Here is a 25,613-nt window from a genome sequence, read left to right as displayed (position 1 = left end):
GCTTCAGTGCAGAAAAATACTAATGTGTTGAATTATGGGGTGCCACCCCCAGTCCCCGCTGGGGTGTTACATAATCCATAGTATGTTACTGTGCTACCTTCCCAAAACATGAAAGAAAGATCTAAATTTCTAGACACAGTGGGCCCCCAGGGGTACTTGAGGGGCTGTGGGTTTGCAGTGTCACAAAGCTGTCCCTGCTCTGTCACTTGGCCAGACCTGTGAGCAGGGTCACAGGGGTCTCTCAGGTGATTCCCACACAACATTGTGAGCAAAGGCGCAACTGTTAGCCACAGTGCCTGGATGAAGAGACCAAGGCTGGAAGCAGGTAAAGAACCTCACAGCACCGCGGCCTCCCCGAGCACCCTGCTCAGGCCACAGCCACGGTGTGGACCTGCATCTGTGGCTCCACAGAAACCTCCTCCCCACGGCAGACACCCCACAGAGCTCCCATGTCTGCCTGGTGAGTGGCCTTCCTCCAGCTCCAAATGTCAGGCAGCAACAGAGACAGCATGGCTCTACCAGCTCCCAGCGTCTGGCCTGCAGCCCTGACCCCACCATGATGCTGTGGCTCATGGGCCCCTGGTCTCAGGAGGTCTCAGATGAGGCCCCTCAGAGACCAAACCTTTCAGGCTTTCCTGGACGGGCCAGCTGGGGCTGTTAGTACACAGCTCTCTCTCTTGCACACACACACACACACACACACACACACACCAGTACTCACCTCCCATTCTCACACTCGTTCCCACACATACTCTGACACTATTCCACACCACTTACCTGCTCCCAACATTCTTGCACACTCACCCTCATGCACTCTTCTCTCCCATGCTCCAGTCACACACTTGCTCCCCCCCCACACACACTCATTCACAGACTCGCTTTCTCTCACCAACACTGCCCCCCCGCACTGTGCAACTGGTATCTCTAAAGGAAGGATCTCAGCGAGTAGTTCAGCTACAAAATGGGAAAAATCATTTCTGCCTAATAACAGCTACCATGGGGGCACTGTGCTAAACCTTTGGTGTGTGTCATCTCATTAATTCCTTGCAGCCAACTTGAGCATAGTTATCATTGTTGTTCCCATTACAGATAAGAAAAGTGAGGCTCAGAAATGCCAAGCAACTCCCCAATGTCTAGAACCTAGGAGACTCTGGGTAGAACTGAGATTGGTCCTTGGGCTCATTTACTCTAAAACCCAAGCTTGTAACCACTGACCCATACTGTGTCCCTCAGCCTACACCTACTGCCTCTTTTTTGAACAAGCCAGAGAGTCTAGTTTGCAACTAGAAACATCTGAGTACCCCAAACAGAGAGGAATCTCAGCTGCTCGGGGTCTTCCTGCTCTTGGCCCATCACGGTGGTCCCATCCATCTTGTGGCAGGTGCTAGAGGACATCCCCAGAGGCCAGAGCCTGAACCCCGCCCGGCCCACTGCTCACTCACCTTCCTTTCCTTCTGTCTTCAGGGGTGGCCACATATACAGACAAGTTGTTCAAGTTCCGCAATAACCGGTGGGAAGACATCCTGAGTGACGAGGTCAACGTGGCCCGTGGCGTGGCCAGCCTCTTTGCAGGACGCTCTGTTGCCTGTGTGGACCGAACGGTGAGTCCAGGGGCCTGAAAGGAAGCGTAAAGTGATGTAAGAGCCAGCAGAAGTGCTGCCAGGTTGATGTCCCCTACCAGAGTGGTGACAAGCTGGCATGGCGTCTTACACACAGAGGGTACTAGATACAAGCAACGAAGACTTGCGGGGTAAGGGACAATGTGCCTCGCATGTCCTTTCTCCCATGGGGCCTACCAGTGATCCGTGAGGAAGTGGCCGGGGATGTCGTCATTGTGTCCGCCGGACGCTTGAAACCGAGGCACAGCTCGGAGCAGTGACTTACCTGGGACCCAGAACGGATGGCTGGCCTGGCTAGGGCACGAAGCAGAACCCTCTAGCACTAAATCTCAAGCTTACTCTTTCACGTTAGCATTGGTAGGTGCTTCCTGTGTGCCGGGCTCCGAGCCATGGGGCCCTCTGTGAGCATCTGTGGGACACGTGGAGGCAAGCAGAGGACCCACGGGGCCAAGAGGCGTTTTCTTCACGCACAAGAGCTTCACTTCATCAGCGACTCCATCAATAGCCCTGTGTACTGCCGGTGCCCCACCAGCAGCGCCAGCCCAGGGGGTTTGGGAAGCCTGGCTAACCTGGAGGGCCAGAGCAGCTCCAGCCATCAGCCCTGTGTTGGGGCGAGGGGTCCCGCCACGTCCCACTGTGGAGGAAATTTATCCCTTCAGTCACCTGCTCCCTGCCACCTACCTCCAAGGCTTTACAAACAGCCATGGCTACATCAGGGGCCCAGCTGCCGCCTTGCTCCCGTGGGAGCATCGCTGGCCTCCATTCTGGGATGGGGCGAGGTGGGGCTCACTTTGGATTGAGATAGCACCAAAGGGATTGGGGATTCAGCATGAATCTTCACAGAAGGGGCCTTCAGGCCTTGAGAGAAAGCAGGTGCCAGGTATAAATATTTATTTCTTAACAAGCTGGTGCTGAGCGGAGAAGCCAAGCTGGGCTGTGAAGCCACATTTAGCCCTGACCTGAATCTGTGCCACCTGGACTTCTGCCGCATGGGAAGGGATGGGAGGCAGCTCTAGAAAGAGCCAAGAGAGTGGGGGGCTGGAGGCGTGGGGCCTGGCCGCAGCTGGGCGCTGCCTCCCCTTCCTCCTGGGCCACTGCCTAGGCCAGCACCAAGTTCCCATCCTGGCTCAAGCAGGAAGCTTCTCTGAGAGCTAACGGGAGAGGCGTGAAGGTTAACCATAGAGAGGCTCACTTGGTCCTCACAAGATCCTGTGCACACCCACACATTTAGCTACAGACTAAAGACACCATGTGAAATTAAAAGAAAGAAGACGGCCTGGCACCGGGGCACGGTGGGTGGCATTTGGAAGCTGCCTGCTCTCCGCTCAGCCCAAGTCCCGCTTCAGCCAGGGACTAGCGAACGCTACAGACAGTCTGCCACTAGAGGAGGAATGGCCTCCCCAGGCCAGCCACCCTTGGCAGTCCCTGGGGGCCTGGAACTGAGGGAGATGTGGGGAGAGCCCAGAGGCAGAGGGGAAGCTGAGCGATGGGATTGAAGTATAAAATGCACATAGCTCACGTTAGGTTGTCCAACTAATCATGCTCCAGGCTCTGCGCCAAGTGTCGCAGGCCTCATGTTAGGAATCTTTATGGTCACCCTGTGAAATAGAAGCTATCATTGTCCCACTTCACAGGTATGAAAACTGAGGCTTGGAACAACTGAGCAACTTGACCTTGGTCACACAGTAAGCGGTAGGCAAAGTCAGGAATTAAACCCTGTTTGCCTGAAATGAAGCAGACAACCGTTTGCCCCTCTGCTAGCCTGCCTCTGCGTGACATGATATGACGTAGGTTTCTAACTTCAGAGTCTATTACACCACTCACTCCGCCCTCCCTTCTGAGCCCCGCAGCCTGTGCATCAGGCTTTCAGTCTCTGTCTTGTCAGTGTTTCTCAGAATGTGGTCCCTCTAGCGGCACCAGCACTGCTAGAGCTGAGAATTTGCAGGCCCTGCCCCATGGTGCCTTCCAGACCCACTGAAGCTCTGGGTGGGGGTGTCCAGCGGCCGGGGTTCAGCTTGCCCTGCAGTTGATTGCGGTGCCTGCTGGGCTCTGAGAGCAGCACAAGGCCACGCCCCAGCCCCTGCCGCCAACAGTGCCCCCATCTCCTTCCTGCCCCACACCTGGAGATGCGCCCGTCCTCTATCTTCAGTCCCTCATCACTCACCTTTCTGGATCTGACTCAAAGCCGATCTCTTACAAGAAGCGTTCCCTGGTCGATAATGATTATGCCTCATGTTTATATAGCGTTTTTATCTTTTCAAAGACCTTTCACATACGTCGTCTCATTTCATCTTCTCAACAACCCTGCCAGGAAGCAGGGGACTCTGATCCCATTTAACATGTGCAGAGACACAGCCTGCAGATGGTGAGGGATGTGCCCGAGGACGCAGAGCTAGTTAGGGGCTGCGGCTGGACTCAGACTAAGGGTAATGGACCTGTACCGGTGGTTCCCACAGTGAGGTCCTGGGCCAGCAACATGGACTTCGCAGGACCTTGTTAGAAACGTACCCTCTTGAAGTCCCCGCACCCAGCCCTATGGAATCCAAAGCTCGAGGGATGCGGCCGGCATCTGTGTTTTCACAAGACTCCCAAGTGATTCCACTGTGGGCTACAGCATGAAAATCATTGCCCAATGCTCCGGAAACACCCTCCCTCCTCCTGAATCATCTCACCCTTTTAGAATTATTGCAGTCAAGTTCACGTGTGAATTTCTGTAATATTCTACAATTCTAACACACCTACATTTATCCATTTTATCATTCCAATAAATGAAGTAAGGAACTAGGTATAACTGAATTTTATAAATCTCCTAATTTCTAGCAGAGTGCATTTCAGCCCATTTAGGCTTAATTGCCCATTTGTTGAGGAGCTTGCTAACAGCTGGTGGGGTTAGGCATGGCTCACGTCAGTGCACTTTCCCGTTGGCCCTCTTCATTCATTCTTCAGGCAGTCATTCTACATACATGGAGGAAGCCCCGCAATGGGTGACACCTTTTCAAAATTCCCTCCTCATCAATAAGTCGTGCTGTAAAGCAACGCATCTCAAACCTTAGTTCTACCTGGGAGTCTAGTAGATTAAACACAGACTCTGACTGAGGAGGTCCAGGGTTGGGCCTGGGACTCTCTTTCTAACTTGCTCCCTGATGTCACCAAGCCTGCTGCAGGTATTGTGACTTTAAGTAAAAAGATGCAAAGCGTAGACTCCCGAGTAAAAGGACAGAGTCTCAGATAACCAAAACAAAAGGGAAACTAAGTCTTTAAGGAAGTTTCATAACCTTCTCCGGCTCACCCCTTCGACTTCCTGCCTTGTGCTTAACATTCCAGCAACAGCACCCCAACTGCATGGACCTCCCTGTGTGCAACTTCGGCTCATCTGGCCCACAGGTTCTTTGCCTTCCACTCCCCCTGGCTGAGACTCCTCGTGGGAAACCTTTCCTGAAATTCCCACAGTGAGGTGCCTGCCTCCGCGTCAGGAACAGCCCCTCTGCACCCCAGGACATCTTCTTCTGGGTCCCCCAGAAACCCTAAGCTCCTCACCCTTTCTCACCAACCAGTCTCACAGGCTGGAGTGGCTCTCCATCAGCTTCCCCAAAGAAAATGGTCCTAAAAGGTATAGTCAGTGACCAGTTAAGTGAGACCAGGGCTCTCAGGATGTCACTGACAAGATATAGAAGCAAGCAAAAGGGACTAAGAAGAGGGACAACATGGCAATCTTGTAACCCTGAGCTCAACTACCAGAAACGACCTAAACATATTATAGTCAATGCTTTAAAATTTTGAACTTTATTACACTAAAAGACGCATTGATATTAATCCCCTTTAGAATACCCCCCTTTTTCAAAAGCATTTCTTGCATCATTTTTGCCCCTTTTTGAAGCAGTTCTGAAAGGTTTCTTTCATGAGAATCTTTTTTTGAACCCCAGAGTGTGGCTCTAATTCCACTCTGCTTCCGCAGCCCTCATTTGTGAAGGGCATCAAATTAAACAACCCAGATACATTTGCAAAACAGAGACCCTGGCTCAGTCTCCACAGATGGCTGGGGTTAACAATCAACAAAAACACAGATCCAGGAGGACAGAAGAAGCAAAGTGAGTGTGCCCCCCAGCGCTCAAGCCCCCGAAGACAGTCCCTTCGGAGGGGCTGGAGCTAGCCAGCCTGCACTCTCCACGCTGCCAGGCCACAGCCTGCACGCCACCGGCTCCACTGCCGGCCAAAGTTTGCCTCCCCCTGAAGGACCGCCAGGCTGAGGCCCACCCTGCGAGCCATTTTGTGCTGTTCTCTCCTCTCCTCCTCCCCTCCCACCTCCTTCATGAGAAGCTTTATGGTGTGATACGAAGAGCCGGGCGTGGTGGCGCATCCCTGCCCTCGAGACTGAGCAGGAGGACTGTGTAGCTCACTGCACAGTGAGGCCCTGTCTCCAGAAGCAAGGGCGACAAGTGGCACCACACACTTAAGGCTCTTCCCCTCAAATCAAAGTGCATGAAAGGTAAATGTTTTGAACCTATTCGAGGTATGGAGGCAGCCGCAACGGCACAACTAAAGATACTCATGAAGGAGGACTTCCAGAAAGTGGCAAAAACTATTACACCATATGCATGTTTGAAGCAAAGGGAAGTATTTTGAAGGAGATTAATAGCAACATGTCTTTTACCGTAATTTTTTTTTAATTGAAACATTCACAGGGCCACAGAAATAGCTCAGCAGTCTAAGCGCCAGCCTGATAACCCGAAGGACTGTGCCGGTCCTGCCTCCAAACTGCAGAGTGAGGCCCTGTACCAAATACATTAAGCGCCTGCCTGGCAAGTGCAAGGTCCTGAGTTCAATCCCCGGTACTGAAAAAAAAAAAGGTTGAAACGTTCACCACAATTTTTGACCACACCTGATTGGTCCTTTTTTGTTTATGGCTTGCCCATCAGATTAGAATCTAAGCCACCTAAGGACAGGGACTTTTTTCTTCCGGTCATTTATTGAAGAGCACCTTGCACATAGTTGAGGCTTGAGAAGTTTTCACTGGAGGGAAGTGATGAAAGGGATAAGAGGAAAGCTAGAAAACGGATTTAGAAGCCATGTGGCTCTCGGGGAGAAGGAGGCATCCACCGAAGAAATAACACCATTATAGTAGCAGCCAGAAAAGAAGCTTTTATCAGCAGTGCTTTGGACTACAGAGGAGCATGGCTACAGCAAAGAGGAGCCGGTGCCCAGGGCTTCTCCTGGACGCAAGAGGGAAAAATGAGACGGCAGCAAGGCAGAAGCAATAAAATATTTCTTTCAGGCAATGCAGAGAGAAGAGGGGATAGAAGGGGGGAAAGACCCCTGGAAGTCTGTGCCTCTCATGCTACCGAAATAAAGAGATGAAGAAGGAAGGAAGAGAGGTAACCAGCTCAGGAATCTGCTTGTCATCTTGGCTGGAGTGAGCTTGAATGGAAGACAGAGACTGCGAATAATGGGAACTGGTAGATCAATCAATCAGCAAATATTTATTGAGCAGCTACCCAGGCTGGCAGCTGGAGAGCTCAGCTGGAGGGAGGCACATTAGAAAATTGTCTATAAAAGAGGTGCTTGAGGGGGAGAGGGAGGGACGTGTGTCTGCTTTGTTGTCCAGCCCAAGGGGGTGGGCGTGGTTCACAAGGCAGCCTTTGTGGAACGGCCCCCAGGGCTGTAGCCAGAACAGCCCACAAGGCCATTGGCAGCAGACCTGAGCAGAGCCTAAGCTGTGACCCTGGTGTAGGCTGATTTCTGGGGAAAGCCCGAGTGGGCTAGGGTGGGCGTCCTCACCGTCTCCTTCTCTTCCTCCTCAGGGATCTGGACGCTACTCCATCTACATTGCCAATTATGCCTACGGTAATGTGGGGCCTGACGCCCTCATTGAAATGGACCCTGAGGCCAGTGACCCCTCTCGGGGCATCCTGGCACTCAGAGATGTGGCTGCTGAGGCTGGGGTCAGCAAATACACAGGTATGCAGAGGGGCACGGGGGCCATGAGCAGAGGGGCCACGGCCCTGGGATGGGGTCTAGGGCCCTGCAAGACAAAAATGAGTCTAATTAATCCGAGGCTACAAGAACAGGGAAGCTTATTCCACGAGGCTACCCACCGAAGTCTCCTCTGACACCGCTTCATGGGCCGGTTAGATATCTGGCAAGTGTTAGCTTGGGAGCTGGCAGGGATACTGGGCAGAGGGGCTTGCTGGCCAGAGGGGGAGAACAGCGTCGCATCATTCTTCCCTGGGACCTGTCCTCCATCCCCTGCTCTAACCCCAGTGATGGGTTCTGTAGGAGAAAAGTGACAAATCATAAGAGCTGAGATTAAAGCATTCTTTATTGCCAAACAGCAGATGAAATTATTTACTTAAACGTAACACAAGCAGCCACGAATTGAGTGCTAACTCCCTAAGGTTCAGCTGGATCCCCTTTTGGATAACTGAGCTCAAAGAATTGTGTTCTTGTTCCAGAACCCCTCCAGCACTTTTTCCCCGAGACCCACTCGCCCTTCCTCTTTCTGGGTGGGGGACCTACTGTCAGAATCTCTGACAGGGAGATCTTTCCAGGGAAGGCTGTTTTTCTAATTCCAGCATGGTTGCTGACTAAACTCTGATAATCTGCCAATAGACTGCTGATGGCAGAGCAACCCAGCTCTTGTTTTGGATGCCAGAAACCAAGAAGCCAGGGCTGCGCACAACTTTTCACGTGAGCTCGTCTCCCTCGTTCCGCCCTGCTCTTGGGTATAGAAATCATCTGCCAGCTAACCTGTCCTGCAGATCCCCCCAGCTTGTTCCTACGGAGAGTTGCAAGGCAGTAGCCACCAGAATCCTTACCCTGGAGGACAGGAGGATACCTGAGGGCCATCCCTCCCGCTGCAGACCCTTGCTTGGGAGCAAAATCTTTAAGTCCTACCTAGAAAATGTTGTCCCTGCAGTTTATTATGCCCTTTTCTAGCCACTTTCCACCTTGGTGAAAGGCAGAGATTAATGTTGACCTGTCTGACAAAGTTTGTGGGGACAAATGACTAGACAATAAAATAGTTTGCACAGCTCGAGCCCTATCAAAGTGCCGGAGAGCTCTGTGCACAAATGTACCTCAGAAAGGCTGTGTGTCAGTAATAAACCACGTTTCCCTGGGAAAGGAATAAACATGCGGGCGCTTCAGCCTAGATTGGTACAGTCAATTTTTCTGAGTAGCTCCCAGTTCTGTGCACTGGGCTGGCTTGGCAATTAAGCGCCTTGATCTTGCAGGAGAGGGATGGGCTGTGGGGGATGAAGCACTTGAAAATGATGAGAGGGGAGGGAGGCAAGGACCGGGAGAGTGGGTTACACACAGAATAGACGCATCCGGGCTGTTTGAGCGTGAAGGGGGCATTGTTCACACTGGCTGGGCTGGCATGAGCCCAGGAGGGGGAGGGGGACCCCAGGCAGAGACAGCTGAGGAGTAGGGATGGGATAGGGGCACCAGCCGTCTGAGCTGAGCTGTGCTGGCAGGACCGGCAGCCCAAGGAGAGAGAGCAGTTTCTGTGGAGGCCTCGAGGAAGCTGGGGCAGCTGGCGTGCCCAGAGGACGCATCCGAGCAGCTCTGTAGTCTTCCAGAAGCCATTTGGCCTACAAGAACCTATTTGGCCCACCGAGTTACTGTTCTGTCTGCCCGCCTTCCCAGCCCATCCTTTCGCTGCCTGCCAAGCCCCCCAACATTACCCTGCAGCACCCCCATCTCTTGGCTAATGACACATGGACATCTGGCTGGAAAACTAGCCCTGAGTACCCCCTTGAGACTCAGGAATGGACCCCAAATGTAAGCGCTGCCAGGCTGAGCCCAGCCTGATGGCTGTGCCTCTGGCAGGGGGCCAGTATCCAGCACCAGGCCAGTACCAGGGCACCAGGCTAAGAGCAAAGCAGACCCTGGCCAGGTAAGCACGCAGAGAATCGAGGCCTTCACAGCTGCGTCTCATAGCACCCATCTTTTGAGCAACCTATGGCCTGGGGAGACCTGCAAATTTCCACAGTAACAAACCAAGGTCCAGAAAAGAGAAGAGACTCACACAAGGTCACAGAGGAGATTGTAGAAAACTAGAAGTGGAGCCCCACCTCCTGAAGCCTAGCCTACTATCACCAGCTGGCTTCTCTTCTGACCTCCGCCTTGAGAATCCCGTCCCAGGCTAGTGAGAGGAGCACCCCACACCCACTTTCAATGTGGCCCCAAGCGTGAGCACTCAGGCCTTGCACTGTGGTCCTAGGCTGTAGGACAGGTGCAGCTGCTGGCCTGGGGCGCTCAGGGCACCAGGAGAGGTCAGGCCACCTTGGAGGCTGCAAGGCAGTGGCACTGTCCCCGCATTAGCTATCCCGCTCTGTGGGAGGGGGAGGGAAGCCTCTCCAGACACTATTGATTCCAGTGGCCACTGCTGCTGGGCTGGGTCACAGTGCCATCTAGCGGCCACCATGCCTGCTCTCAAGGGACTCGAGGGCCCCTGGAGCAAAAGTAGCTGGTGCCCACAGGGGCACCAGGAAGACTGCCACCCCCCTCCCCCGACTCCCTAGAATCCCAAGCCCCAGTATCTCCAACTGCCAATGCTCAGAGCTGCCCTGCATAGGAATCCTGAGAACTGGGTTCTACCACAGCAGGGCCCTGGTATGAAACCTGAGGAGAAGGAGGAAGAGAAGAGCTGAGAGTCTTGCACTGGCTCTGTGCCCAGTGACCTTGAGCACGCCCCTCAGCCACTCTGAATGCTGTGAACAAGCTGGCTTGCAGAGCGGCTAAGGGGACAGGGCGCGGAGCTGGCTGCCACGCACACTCTGCCTCCACCACGCCCTCCAGCCACAGGCAGCCCCATCTTCACCAGCTGCTGCTTTCTCACTCACACAGAGGGGAGGTTGAGGAATGGAAGGAAGACATGTGGGCATGCCTGCCATGGCCTGGCGGACAGCAGATGCGCACACCAGGCCCTCTGCTGGGCAGCACTGGCGGTGCAGAAAGGGAGCGGGGCAGCCCTGGCCGGGAGGCATGTTGCTCAGCGCGCGCCCAGCGTGGCACCTCACCCCAGAGGTGCAGCCTCTACAGCCCTTCCACTGGGCCCAGCCTCCCTCGGCCTCCGTCTGCCCCCACAAGCCCCGCGTTTGGACCTCACCCTTTGAGGGAGCATCTGCGTGAGCTGCGAGGTTGTGATTAAAGAAGCCTTAAAGGAAATTTGGAAAGAAAATGAAGGTGGATTTATGATGCTGGTTGGAGAGTTTTGCTGTTGGCTGGGAGCAGGGTGGAACAAAGCGGAGGGCAGATCTGATTTATAGGAAGTCATTATCGGAGGAGACGGAGAGGCCTAAGCCCAGCTGGGGCCTGCTGGCGGATCCCCATCAGCGGTGCGACTGAGGGCTGCCGGGTGGGGCCACAGAGCCCCCCAGGTTCTCAGACAGCAGTGATGGCCTTCCAGCAGGACACAACCAGAGCTGACAGCGGGACCAGGCAAGGCTGGAGGGACAGGCACCTATGCCAGGCCTGCCCGGAGTCCCAGGTCACAGAGCCCTCCTGGATACACAAGAAGCATTTTCCTGCTTATCAGAGGCATTCTGTGATTGTCGAGAGGATATGCCATTTTTCTTTGAAAACACGGGTATAGAAATATAAATTTTACATGCAGTTTTCTCTGCTATCACAAGAGATTTGAGAGAAACACCAAGCCTATGGCTGATCATTCTCCATGCCAATATAAGTCCCATCCTGTAGAGAGGGGACATCTGAGAAACAGACTGGAAAGACTAGCTCATGATGTGCAGTGTGACCGCCGCACACTGGCTGTGACTGCTTCTCCGTGAGCCTCAGTTTCCTCACCTAGGAGATGGCGGTAATGGGAACCCGGGGCTGAGGAGATGCTGCTCGAAGGACACAGTCCAGTTAGGTGAGAGGAATAAGCTGGAGACACCCCGTGTGCAGCTAGTAAGAATGCATTGTATTCTTGCAGAATGCCAGCAGGATAGACTTTCGGCATTCTCACCACCAAAATCATCAGTATGTGAGGTGATGAATATGATAATTAGCTCAATTTAGCCATTTCACCATGTATACAGTCTTCAAAACATGTCATTACACTGTAAATATATGCAATTTTTAATTTCGCAGTTAAACACAGAAAGAAAGTGGTGGTGACAAAACACATTTTGAGGTGTCATGAGACTGATGTGAGCTGCATGTGTGTGACACCAGCCCAGGGACCCAGCGACTAGGGCTGGAGGCACCCTCCCTGCCACTCTTTCACCCAGTCGTTCCCTTAAGCGACTTCTTCCCGCCCCTCACTGCTGAGGAGGGGCCCCCTGCTGGGCCCTGGTAGCCAAGCTGTGCGAGTCCCCTCCCCACCCCCAACAACTGATGGAGGCTGTCCTGCGAGCCTCTTGGGGAACCAGGCCAGGAAGGACCACGGAAAGTGAAAGCAGCCTGATCCGCACCTCCAGGGTCACCAAGTACCAACACAGATGTGCTCTTGGGAACTTTCAGAGCGTTTAGATGGGAGACACTGACGTCATCCTGCCCTCTACCACCTTCTCCAGCACACACCTGCTCACGCCCCAGTGCCCTTCCACCCACATCTCCCGGTGCCTAAGCCCTGCTCTTACAGTAGCCTGGATGTTCTTGGTAGCCCGTGGCCTTGATATCCACCATCATCCTATTTCCAGCACCTCAGTGCCATGTGTCCAGGGTCCCTGGCTGACAGGCCTTGCCTCAAAGCTTCCACAGACAGAAGGTGCAGAAAACAGCTCCCAGCACCCTCATCCTGAATCTCTGCAGGATGCATGAATTGACAAGTAAACCTGGAAGGCGCTCTGGAGACCTCCCTCCCCATCCATTTCTCAGGGCAGGAACAGAGGCCTGACGGATACACTTTCCAGGTTACTGCAGCCAGAGAGGGGCAGGGACCATGTGAGAACCAAGAGACCCTTCTCAGAGCCATAAATGTTGTGCTGCTTTGCCCCTGCCCACCCAGGCCACAGCCACAGTTCGGAAAAGTGCAGTGGGCCTCAGGGCTGACCCCCACACAGCATGAGACATGGGTCACCTGCCCCTGAATCATACTAGCGTGTGTACTGCTGAAGGGTCAGTTCATAGGTCCAGAGCTGAGGTCCCTGAGGACAACCAAGTCTGCCCTGTGGGCCTGGGCCCACTGGGCAGCTTATCGGGACAGCTGCAGTGTGGCAGGAGGTGGGAGGCCTGCTTCTCCTCCAACCCCATCCTCCCACCCAGCAGAAGTGCGTGGAAGGAGTAGGAAGGGAGGAGCATTCAAAGCCCAGCAGCCTACCAAGGAGGCCTTTGAAGCTTGAAAGTGCTGGGGAAAAAGTGATACCGGTATTATTCACCCAGCAGGTGGTAAATAGTCCCAACTAATGACTGTGTGGCACCTGACATTTTCCAAAGTGCCTTCCAAAAACCCTCTCCATATTTATGACAGTCCTGGGAAGGCGCTATTATTCTTATGAGTCTTATACCACCAATGAAAAAACAGAAGCCCAGTAGGGTTAAGTGATGTGGCCAGGCTCGCTCCGCCCAGACTTGCACTTGCTGGTCCCACAGCCTGAGTCGGCCTCCCCACCAGTGCGGCCTCTCCAGCTTGGCCGCGGAACTGCTTTTTCTCTGAGAGAATGTGCTGGCTTCAAATATGAGAATTAATTGATATAAAGTGGTGGTAGTGCCCTACCAGGGCATCCTTCTCTAAGGCTAAATAAAGATGTCTCTAACAGCCCCGTGGCGCCTCCATGGGGGTGGGGGGTGTCCTAACCTCAGGAGGAGGAGAAAAGGGCAGATGTGACCAAGGAGGAAGAAGAAAAGGGGAAAGGCCCTGGTGGAAGATACTCGCTAGCGCCTTTGTCATCGTGAGCAGAGCAGAAGCACAGGCTACACTTACAGTGGTGGATCCCACTGGCTTGAAGAGGACTCACACATCCATCCGGGAGGAGAGTTCCCCTGAGGCCTCCGCAGGGGCTGGGTCCCCGCCTCGGAGCCTGGCTTGCGCCCCATCCTAGACTGCTGGCGCTGGTGCCCAAGAAGCTGCTTCCTTGCCTGTCAACTCACCTGCTTCCCAATTGTAGAGCCAACTTGCCAAAAAGGAGTTGTGGGTAACATCTCTGTTGTGGTCCGGTTGCCATGGCAATAAATTGCCACTAATTAGTAGTGTGGTTACCATGGCAATTTTCTAGTAATTACAGGTTACAAATGGCGCAAGGCTTCAACCCAACCCAATTAGTTAATTAGAAAGATTTAGAAATTTGTCCAAAAGGGAAATAACCTGCTTTGTAGAAAATGAAGGGAATGTGTCACAGCTTGGGAGCCAAAGGCAGAGCGGAAATTGGAAGACACCAAAGTGGAGAAGAAGGACGAACGTGTGTGGTAGCAGGCTCTGGGTCTCCGTGGGGATTTCCTGCGCTAGGCCAGGGTCCTCTCACGGCAGTCCACTCACAGGCTGGGGTCTGCAGGACCAGGGCAGGGAGAGCTGCCAACAGCCGCTTAGCAGCTCCCGTTTTAATGAGCAGGGATGGTGCCCAAGTTCTGGTCAGCACCCTCCCTGCTGGCTTCCAAAAGGCCTCCGGAAGCCTTCTCACCCCTCGTCGGGTAGGAAAGCAATGCCACCTTGGAGGGCGATCACCAGTACATTTGTGGATTTAGCAGTGCAGTTTTCGTGAGATTTGGATACTTCTTGAGAGCTAATCAGATTATCTGGGAGAAATCCCAAAGGCAAAGGCCCAGAGGGGGTCGACAAGGAGTCTAATCACGGAAACATTAACAATTGTAATGCCTTTTGCCCCACCATGTCCCCTGAATGCCCCATGACTTCCTCCTGTGGCATCTCAGGCTTAGAGGAGCCTAGGAGAACACATTACTGGTTTTTTGGGTTTTTTTAATTTTTAAAAAATCTTTATTTATTTGGTACAGGGTCTCAATACACAGGTCAGACTCATAGTGATCCTGTTTTCAGCCTCCGCAGCGCTGGGATTACAGGCATGCACCACCATGCCCAGTTTCAGTGGCCAGCAAGGTGGCACAGCATGCGGTACCAGGGATCAAACCTGAATCCTTGCACTTACCAGGCAGGCACTTGGACCACTGAACTATCTCCCCAGCCCCGAGAACACGTTTCTTGAATTAGCGTAGTCACTTGGGGGAAGCCTCTGCCCCAGCCAGAGGTGGACGGTGAGGAGCCTGGTCCATCATTACCCAGCTCTGCCTAATCTCTCCATTTATTTAAAAGAAAGATAAGTACTCTTACAACTATTCTTGTTATGCTAAATAACTTCTTAGATAACATATTTCAAACTTTACTGTGCACACGAACCACTCAGGGGTCTTGTTAGGATGCAGTTCTGATTCCGTAGCGCCTGAGAGGCTGTGTTTCCAGCAAGTTCTCCGTGCCATTCGGGCAGCGCATGCGCAGGCCTGACCCCTGCTCAGAAGGCCTGTCTACAAAGTCCTTTCATCTCTCTCATTTTGTAAATTGACATCTAAGAGGCGTATACATTTATCACGGAATGTGTGATGTTCTGATATATGAACACAATGTGGAATGACTCACTTGATCTAATTAACACTTGCATTATCACTTGTTTGCTATGAGTCACTTAAACTCTACAGTACAGTCTTAGCAAGTTCAAGTACGCAGTGCATCATTACTAACTGCAGTCACCAAAGTACACAACTGATCTTGAACGTAATTCTCCTGGTTAGCTTTTGTGCCCTTTACCCAGTTTCCTCCCTGCCCTGGCCATGGCAACCACCAATCTAGTCTCTGCTTCTGTGAAGCCCAGATCAACGTGATCATGCGTGTTGTCGTACGTGCCTGACTTATGCTACGTAGTGTAACGTCCTCTGGGTTCATGCTTGTTACAAATGACAGGATTTTCTTCTTTGTAAGGCTGATAATACTTTGGTATATAAATATGCCACATTTTCCTTGGTCATTCGGTTGCTGCGCAGTACTCAGGTTGATCCCCTAGGCTGGCCGCAGTGCATACGGCTACAATGAACGGGAGCGTAGATGTCTCTTTAACATATTGAGACTTAATTTCCCTTCACTGTACACTCAGTCGTGGAGTCGCTGGATCATAGGGTAGCTCTAATTTTAATTTCTCAAGGAACCTCCGTTCTGTTTCCCATGGTGGCTATACCAATTTACCTTTCCACCAGCAGTGTACAGGGCTGCTTTCTCTCAGCACCCTGCAGACACCTGTAATCTTTCATCTCATAGCTCATCTCATTTGATTTTCTCAAAAACCCAAAGTAGAAAAGGCAGGTCAGACCATCTCCATTTTACAGATGAAAAAACTGAAGCTTAGAGGGCAATGCAAGCTGCACGAGCTCCACAGCTTGTAAGAAGCCAGGCTGGACAGGAATCTCCATCTCACCCCAGTCAGGGTTGTAACAGCCTCCAGCACTGGGAGGTGTGGAGCAGGTCGAGCCTGGCAAGCAGAAGCTTTGTCTGAAGCCCACTGGTTAGGGATGGCTTGCTCTGGACATACTGTGGTTGGACTTTTTCACATGTGTAGTTCAAATTTGTTCTTGAAGACTTCAAACCTAATGTATAGCTAGTTTATTTTCTTCTTTTTTTAGAAAAAAAAAAGTATACATTGTTGGAATTTTTTCTTTAAAGCAATAGAAACAATTATTTTTGCAACAAGCAAAAACAAAACAAAGACATTCAAAGAAAAGGCCAGCTACCATCTCTCCTTCCTCGCCACCCTTCCCCATCAAGGTGGCCAGCGTTAACAACTCGGTGTGTGGCCTTCTCCGATTTTCTCCAAACTCAAACAAGCTGTGTAAACATGTGTATTCAGAAATGTCATGTATTTCCTTATCTTTTAATGAAAGTAAGATCACACACTCCCATGACTCGGCAGATTGTTTCTCCTTTTAACAATATATCATGGGCATCCCTCCAAGGCGGTACATACGGATCCATGCAGTCTTTTTAAGAGCTGCAGAATGATCTACCATATGGATTCACTGTAATCCATTCTACCAGCTTGCTGTCAGTGGACATAATTGCTTACTATGTCAAACAATGCAAAATGAACATGCTGGCACCTATGGCTGCTACCTACAGCCCGAACTATTCTAGAGTCGGAACTTACTCTTGTAGGTTCTTAAAGCAGGAATGTACCCAAGGGTCTTGAGCAGTATCGTGGGCCTTGGAGGGGCAGTAGGGACTGTCCATGGCCTATGACTTGATCAGAATGATGTGGGTAGAACTGGGCTATGGTAACTTAGCTTCTTGTCTTAGAGGGGAAGTGTGTTGACACACAGGACGAGAGCCAAGCTTTCTATGTTCCCTGGTGCCTGGAATCCTTCCTGTGCCACAAGGTGACTCCGGCTGCCTCCTCCTTGGCCTCCTCCTCAGTGACATCAGATTTACAGGGACTGTGAGCCCAGCATTGGCTCAGGGAAGCCACTAAAAGATCACCCTTCCCCCCCAGGGCTCTTCCAGGGCACCTCCATTGCACTTTCTCGTGGGCCTTAGAGGCAGCTCCATCCTCCAGCTGGGCCCAGGGATTTGCTTCTGTCACTCACTGTGGGTCTTGTCCTCTCCTAGGGGGCCGAGGTGTCAGCGTGGGCCCCATCCTCAGCAGTAGTGCCTCGGACATCTTCTGTGACAATGAGAATGGGCCCAACTTCCTCTTCCACAACCAGGGCAACGGCACCTTTGTGGATGCTGCAGCCAGTGCTGGTGAGTAAAGACAGCCTTGCCCTGCGCCCCTGCTCTGCCCCGCCCCCAGCCTCAGGGCAATCACTTCTCAGTTGTCAGGTGATGTTTACATCCAGTTACACACACATACACGCGTGCGCACACACTCACTGTTTTTTACATCTTCCCTGGCAAAGCTGAAGTTGGGCTGCCCTCTGGCCTGGCTCCTCTCTCCTGGTGCTGTCCTTGGCGAGCTTGCTGCTGAAAACACGTCACTCACATGCACATGCACATGCACATGCACACACTCATACTCAGGCCATAGGAAAAGGCATCAGGGACTCCTGACTGTTGTCACTTTCCAGTAACTGGCACTGGTCGGTGACCCAGAGTCCCACTTGTCCCCCCGCATCCCTTCTCCCTCCAAGCTGCCCCTTCCTGTGTTGACCCCCACCCCATTTATCTTAAGCATTCAGTTCAATCCCATAACCACTTATGAAACTTTTGCCAAGGGCCAAGTTTGTGCCAGGAGCTGAGAATGCGGCCATAAATAAGCTGAGACCACCCCACATACAGAAGACGCACCTTCTAGAAACAGATGTTGTCTTGGTTACTTTCCTCTCATTGCTGAGACAAAATACTCAACACCCAAAGTAAGGAAGGAAAGGTTTATTTCACACTTTGTGGAGGCTTCCAAGCAGGGTGGCATGGCACAAGGTCAATAGTTTATGGTGGCAGAAGAGAGCAAAAGCAACAAGAGCAGAAGGGGGGAGAGCAAGCCTCTTTTCCTCCCTTATACTGTAGGCAGACTGCCCCCCCAGAAGTAGGTATAGTTCTCACGCCATCTTCATGCCTCCTCCTGCACCAGATGAGGAGGTTTACACAGCAAAAACCCTGCCACTGCTGAGTGGCTTAGGTAACTTCTGAACTTCTTAAGTTGACACAGTGTATCAACCATATACACAGGCAACTGTAAGAAGCAGGGTAAAAGCCAACTCAGGGCCCTTCTTACTGTGTGCTCACCCCTCATCAAGCTCAGGGTCTTTGCACCTGCTATTTCCACTGCACGACTGCCCGCCTTCTTGTTTGTCCACAAAACATCAATGTATCCTTCAACGCTCGGCTCCAGTGTCACCTCTCCGAATCCTTCCCTGACTCCCTCTGTGCTGATTGGCAGAGACTGGTCCCTCCTCCTGTGTGTTCCCACTACCCTGTAGGTGAACTTCTCACTCACTCAGAGTTCTCCATCACCCTCGCGATCGGTGTGTGAGGTCTACAAGGGCTGGGATGCGGCTCTATTCATTCTTGATGTAGTGCTTGGTACCCAGTGCTCATCCACTAGTTTGCTGAATGACACAAGGACACCTGAAAACTGGTGGACATGAGCAGTCTGCTCTCCAGCCCCCTCTTCCCACGCATTTCCATCACTACCTTGTCAACAAATGGAAGGTGGGGAAGAAATGAGCAGGGAGAGAATAACTGCACCTCCTTGTTGGACACGTGGGGAAGAGGTCACTGGGGATCTAGACCGCATGTCAAAGGCCCAACCAGCATCAGCTACTATTGACAACTGGCATCCGACCCCCGAGCACGTGCTGATCCACTGTCTCTAACCCGAGACTATCTATTCCCAGCTTCCTGCTTGGGAGTCTCCTCTTGGGCAAGCCCCTGCCCAGGACGCCCACCTGCCCCCAGAGTGTGGCCTATCAGCCCCTGGCCCTGCTTTACATCTTCTTCCCTGCAGGGCTGAGGTTGGGCTGCCCTCCCACCTGACGCCTCTCAGGCCTGCACTCAATGTTGCTGCTGAAAAATCATAGAGCAAAGGGAAGAGGTTGTGGAGGAGGCCTAGGGCATTCGCTGAGATGTTACAGAGATGGAAGCAGAGGCGAGCCAGCAGGGTGGAGCGGCAGAAGGCATCAGGCAGGAGCAGAGGCAAGGCTCGAGGCCGTAATTGAAAGTCAGAATGATGGCAGGGACTTAAGGAGACATGTCAAGAGGGCATTCGTCACCCAAACGGATGCTGCTGGGAAAGGCAGCCTGGCACCGATTAGACCTGTGAAAGAGAACCAGCTCCTTGTCAAGGTGCCGCACAGATAGGAGAGATGGGCTGGCACAGAAGGCCACCGACACTTGGGCTGCGGAGGTTTTTCGAGAACCTGTGGGGTGTTAATCCTAGGGACTGGAGGCTGCCCTCAGTGCTGTGCAAAACTGCTTTCTCAAGTGTGAGCCTCTTCTCTGTCATGGCCCATCCCCCAGGGCTTTTGGGCCTCAGGAGGTCACCAGCCTCCAGGCTTCTCAGGGGCCCAGCTTCTGGTTTCTCCTGGCTTCCACCCTCAGGATCTCCCTGTTTGCAAGTGTGACTGCCACTCTCATTATGTTGTCCTATTGCCTACCCCCTGGGGGCCTGTTGACCTCCAGTTCTGTGTCCTCTGGAAAGAGTCAGCTTTTTCCAGTTCTGCAGCTGGCCTGAGAGCCTGCCTCAGGCAGCCAAGAGGTCAGGCCCGAGCTCAGCAGAGCCGCCTTCCACCCTCCCTGAGGGCCAGCCCACTAAATAGTGGGCAGGTGACATTGGACATAGGTTTTTACAAGGCATGCCCTGGGTTTCTGTGTCACAGCTGCAGTAATTCCTCTGCTGTCCCCAGCATCCCCAGTTTGCCTGCTGTCAAATTATTTATGTTTCTTCATTCATTCAGCAAGTACTTACTGAAAACTCCCCGACAGCTGCAGGCTGAGACAGCCACTGCACACACACAGGTGAACCAGGAACAGTCGTGACCTCACAGAGCTTTGGGTCTGGCAGAAATACTGGGCTTCAACCTAGTGAAGCAAAAGGGACATAAAGATACCTTGTGATCAGCACTGTGAAGGAAGAGACCAGGGAGCTTCCCGATGGGGGGGAGGGGCTATGACGATGAGGTCACCCGGGCAGGGTTCCCTCAGGAGGTGATGGGGCTGGAGCTGGATGACCGTGGGCCTGGGAGGCACCCACGAGGAGTCCAGCTGAGCAAAGGCCCAGGAGCTGGGAAGAGCTTGGTTCACTTAGGGTGTGGAAAAAATATGAGTGGCCAGAGCTCAGTGAAAAGGGGTGAGCGGGAAGGTGGGCAGGAGCACAGTCAGGCTTGACCCAAGAATACTGGGGAAGCCCTCGAAAGGTGAAAGACTGACATGTTTAACTCAGTGTCTTCTGGGCCACGGTGGGGTGGCCAGGACACAATTTGGCCCACCAAGGAGAATTTCCATTTTTCTTCCTCAATCCATATTGCTCCAAACTAATTGTAGTGTATTTGCTGTGCAAACGCAACCTTAAAACAAATCCCTAGTCCCCTTTGCCAGCAGACAGCTGTGCCACCTTCTGCCTCTGTGGAGAGCTTGTGAGACCCAGCTGTGTCGTCCCATCTCCCCGAAGGGCATCCGCCTTGTTGCTCAGGGTGAGTGTTCGTGGAGTAGACCAGGCCACCATGAGCCTCCTGCCTCTCCCCCCAGGTGTGGATGACCCCCACCAGCATGGGCGAGGTGTCGCCCTGGCCGACTTCAACCGAGACGGAAAAGTGGATATCGTCTACGGCAACTGGAACGGCCCCCACCGCCTCTACCTGCAGATGAGTGTCCAGGGGAAGGTCCGCTTCCGGGTAAGAAGTGCCTCCCTCCTTCCGTCCTCTCAATCCAGGGCTGAGGGACTGGTGGCTCTTTGGAGCCTGGGGCAGATCAAAATGAAGATACCACGCAGGAGATGACAGGCTCCAGCCTGGGCCTTGAGGAGACTCCTGGGCTCAGAGCAGAGAGCTGGGCAGGGGCCAGGGAAGAACAGAGTCCCACCTGTGGATCAGCCTCTTGATAGAGGCCATTCTTGCTGGAGACTCCTGGAAGACCTGACCCGAAGCTGCAGCCTGGGATCTCCAAATTGGCCTCCAGACCCAGGCAGAGTGCCAGGAGAGGGGTCAGAAGTTCCCAGGGCGTCCCCTAAAGACAAATGGATAGTGGCTGGTGAACCCTTTGGGTGCTCACTTCCTGGGTTGTCAGTAGACTGCAGTGCCAAGGATTTCCTGAAGGGACTGTTGACATTAATGGAAGTGCTACCAGCAGGAGGAGCTTCAGTTGGGGCTTTCCCTGGGAGCGAAACAGAGCATGGATCGCTGAAGCCGATGGTAGGCAGCCAAGCTGCTCTGAAGGTACTTCAGTCTTGCCAAGGACACCCAAGGGAATGAGAAAGTCCAGTTGTTTCATGTGCCCAGGGAGTCTCCAGGGTCTTTAATGTTTTGTGTCCGGGCAGCGAGAGGTCCCACTCCAAGCTCTGCCCTGTAGGAGCCGCCTTGGGCCCCTTCCTATGGAGGCTTGAGATGCAAGCTGTCTGGTGAACAGGAGGCGTGTGCTGAAATCAGGGCTGTGGATCCTGGGTTCCAGGATGACGCCATCCTTACTCGACTGTTGTTCTAACTGAGCTGCTCAGTGGAGACAGTTCTGCCCTCCCTTTGGCCCTCCTCCAGGACCTTAGACAGTATCTGGGACGCTTTTAATTATCGCAGCTAGGGACAGGGGTACAGTGGGCAGGGAGTGAGGGCCAAGGATGCTGCTGAATGTCTCTCAAGGCCCAGGGCAGCCCACGGTAGAGAATCATCGGCCCCAGGTGTCAGCGTGTTGAGGGTAAAGAACCTGTCAAGCTTCCGAACGCCCCTCACACAGTGTGCAGGAGCAATCAACATCATAATAACAAGTGCCCGATTCGTCGGGTGCCCCTCACGTGCCAGGAACTCTGCTAAAAGCTCCCCATACATTAGCTCAGAAGTCCAGGCATCCAGTGGGGGCAGCCCCAAGGGGGCTGTGTAGCTTTCCATTTTTATAGGATCGATGGAACGATAATGAGTTAGAGATCCTGAGACCTCCCTGTTCCTCAGCTGTTAAGGCGCTGCTCAGCCCACCCTGCCCAGCTGACCAAGCCCCTCACCAGCGCGGTGCCCCCTCCCCATTCCCCCTGGCCAGCCCACCAACCAACCCAGGCCGACTCCTTCCTGTGACCAGCACAGCAAGTCTTTATCCCAGACATAGTGGCTGTGCCCTTCTCAGCCCCTCTCTTCGGGCCCTGGCATTTGGGCAGGCTCCCAGATTCTTTAAGGGACAGTCCCACCTACAGTAGGGCTACTCTGCTCAGAAACAAAAGCTTATGTTGTACGTCACGTTGTCCTGGGCCTGGGATCTCCCCATAATCCTAGACAGGTAGAGCTGAAACTGAAACTCCCACAAAGCCAGTGTCTTAAAAACTTAGTTTCCAAGTAACAATAAAACAAAGCAGACACAGTGAAAGACGCAAGTAAAAGCCACCTCAGTCACCTTTTGGGGGCTGGTTGTAGGGACAAGACAGCACAGTTGTCTGTCTCATCCCCCTCTGCCCCACGCATCTGACATGCAGCCCTCACAGCCGTGATTAACCCACATCCGTGATGCGCTCTGAGGGATTGAATAACCTGCCTAAGTTCATGCAGCTAGTCAGGGGTGGGGTGTGGATCCAAATGCCTGGAGTTTTTGCTGCCTTTCCAGCATTCAACTCACCGTGGGGGAAGGAGGTACAGCAGAAAGGGCATCACACCGAGAATCACAGCCCGAGCTTCAACTCGCGTGGAAGCTATGACTACAGGCAATTCCCTTCCCTTCAAGACTCAGTCACCTCACTTGTAAAATGGCAACACTAGTGACCACACTACACAAGGGGCTGCTGGGAGGGTTAAATGTGGCCCAGACTAGCGACAGCTAAGTGTTCACTGGGGTGAGTTGTTACTATTGTTCTCCCGCCTTGTTTCCTCCAAGCATCCTGAGGCTCATGTTGGATAGGCAGCCACCCAAATCTCTCATGCAGAGGCGGGCAGGAGGTGTGAGTCTCTTGGCTCTGTGGCCACATGCACAACAGCAGGGGAGGCCTCTCGCCCAGCCCCACTCTCCTGCACACTCACTGCCACCCTTTCTCCTCCAGGACATTGCCTCACCCAAGTTTGCCACGCCCTCCCCTGTTCGCACTGTCATTGCTGCTGATTTTGACAATGACCAAGAGCTGGAGATCTTCTTCAACAACATTGCCTACCGCAGCTCCTCCGCCAACCGCCTTTTCCGGTATGCAGCCGGGTGGCTGGGAGCTGCGGGTTAGGAATCAGAGGGGAGGGTTGTAGGGCCAGGAAGTCAGGACCCAGGAAGGAGGGAAGAGAAAAAATAGAAGGGAGGGGAGGCCAGAGGCTGAGCAAAGGCTGCAGGGTGGAGGGCGAGTACTGGGCTATTTATTGCCAGGACATGGCTCCGGGTGTGCCCTACCCCAGCTCCGTGAGCTGGAAACCCCTACCACCACGAAGGACTGAAGGGCCAAGTCTTTGGGTGAACCTGGGTTAAGCAGACAGGCAGGTTTATTTACCACAGATTTCTGGGGCCTGTATCCAGACCACAAGTGTTTCAACTTTCTAAAAGATAAATGGAGTATTCCAAATAGATTTGACCACAGAACATATCTTTCAAAGGCTTTTCTCTCAGGATTGGTTCTCTGCTGAACATCCTTTGGGAAACACTGAAGGAGACACTGAATGGTAGAGAAAGAACAGGGAGTTTTGGAATCTAAGGACTCGGCAATCCCCTGAGCATAGTGTCTGGAAAGAAAGGTGGAATGTCAGAGGTGACATTTCTCCCCAGCCTGCCAGAGACCATCAGCATCCAAACCATTCAGGGTTCCTATTTAGAGTTCAGGATGCCAAGGTCTCCCCCAGACCTCCAGGGTGAGGTACAGCAATCTGTATTTCTGAGCAGGGTATCAGGCACCGGCTGATTCGTATCACACTAGTAAAAAACATTGCTGGGAAGAAACCTTTAGACTTTAGAGAAGTCTCTGTCCTGGGCATAAAGGATGTTAGTGGGGTTCAGGACAAGATGGGGAGAGGAGGGTGGACCATCTTGGAGCCAGGAAATGAGTTGAGTTACCTGCCTGGCTCCCCCCGAAGTCCCAACCCCCTCTCAGGAAGGTCCAACTGTTATTAAAAGGTGTGAGCTGTGACTGAGCATGTTTTAAAATATAATTATTAGCCAAGCATCAATCCTGACTGAATGCAGTCACCCCCCAAAGGCACCAGATTTACTAATTAGGTGCCTTGCAAAAAGCTTATTCACAACTTCCAGATTAATTGCAGAAGATCAATTGCTCGTTAACAGAGACACTACTTTCCTTCTCCGTCTAATAAAGTGTCACTTGCCGGGGCCCCAAGCACCTAGGAGTCTAGTGCTCTGGTCTCTGCGGCCTGAGAACCCAGGCAGCTCCCCTCCCTGCCACCTCCCTAGTCTGCTACCAACCTCCAAGCCTCTCCTGATGCGGAAGATGGGCTGGCATGGTGGTCAGTGGCCGGTCACCACGTGCTCACCCGGTAGGGAGATAGGTTTGCTTCTACGCAGAGGCTGCAGAAGCCGCCTCTTAAGCGTGTAGGTGGGCCCCAGGTCTCTGTGGCACATGGTTGGGTCCCGAGCTCTGTGCTACTCAGCTGGCAGCTCAGAAGTTAACCCGCACTGTCCCACTCCACACGAGCTTGTCACCTGTTGCTGAGCTGAACATCAGAACATCATGGGCTCCTTGAGCCCATTACTTTCTTGTGGCACAGCCAGGCACAGGGATCCCACAGCTTCATGGGCTTGAGTCTGCAGGTCCTTTAATGATGCCACGGGCTAGTTATCCATCAAAACAAAGTAAAAGAGACACCATTAATCACCATGGCAAGACAACAGTCATAACAGGCACTTTCCTGGCCAGCTGGAGGGTGTATGGTCTCCCACTTCTGCATCTAAATGTGCCTTTGGTCTGTCTTCAACCCTTCCCCCACACCACTCCCTGATCTCTCTGGAAGACTTTTGTGCCCACCTCCAGCTCTTTTGTCCTCCCAGACTTCAGTCCTGCAGACCAAGCTGCAGGCAATGCAAATCTGCATACACCTGTCCTCCGCATACCCCTAAGGGGAGTTCCCCATTGCTTTGGGATAAGGTCCCCAGCCCCTTGGCCCCCCATTTCCTCCTTATTCCCAGGCACCAGGCCCCTGAGCTTCTTTTAGCACTGGGCTCTGTTGGGCCTGGGCCTGTACACTGACTGCACACACTAAGCCCTGTGCTCTTTTCCATCTGAGTGGCCCTGTCCCCTGCTCCACTGGCCTCTGCTTTGCCAGTCTGCCTCCGATTGCCCCCGCCTGGGTGGGCTCGCTCAGTTCCATGCTCCCCCTGCCATCCCCCAGCCCTGTGCCTGGTGTCTCCCTCGGGTGCAACTCTGAGCGCCGTCCCCGCTGATGTTCACTGCACTTCCTGCTCTCAAGGCCTGGTGCATGGAAGCCGCTACGGAAGAGTGTGCTCACTGA

At 53.0% G+C, this 25,613-nt stretch overlaps 1 protein-coding gene across 2 annotated transcripts in view; it reads left to right on the top strand.

The window, feature by feature from the left end:
• Positions 1-25,613, top strand: part of Crtac1 (cartilage acidic protein 1) — a 151,001-nt gene that overhangs the window by 109,690 nt on the left and 15,698 nt on the right. For both annotated transcript variants that reach the window (XM_004625528.2, XM_023708913.1), the window contains exons 4-8: positions 1,465-1,601; positions 7,418-7,574; positions 17,164-17,298; positions 20,740-20,885; positions 23,219-23,355. In XM_004625528.2, coding sequence (XP_004625585.1) covers positions 1,465-1,601; positions 7,418-7,574; positions 17,164-17,298; positions 20,740-20,885; positions 23,219-23,355 — 712 coding nt within the window. The remainder of the gene's footprint in view (positions 1-1,464; positions 1,602-7,417; positions 7,575-17,163; positions 17,299-20,739; positions 20,886-23,218; positions 23,356-25,613) is intronic.

The sequence above is a fragment of the Octodon degus genome, unplaced genomic scaffold, assembly GCF_000260255.1.
Source record: "Octodon degus isolate 3935 unplaced genomic scaffold, OctDeg1.0 scaffold00010, whole genome shotgun sequence".
Classification (NCBI taxonomy): domain Eukaryota; kingdom Metazoa; phylum Chordata; class Mammalia; order Rodentia; family Octodontidae; genus Octodon; species Octodon degus.
Note: the sequence above shows the minus strand (reverse complement) of the source record. Positions and strands in the feature narration are given on the sequence as shown.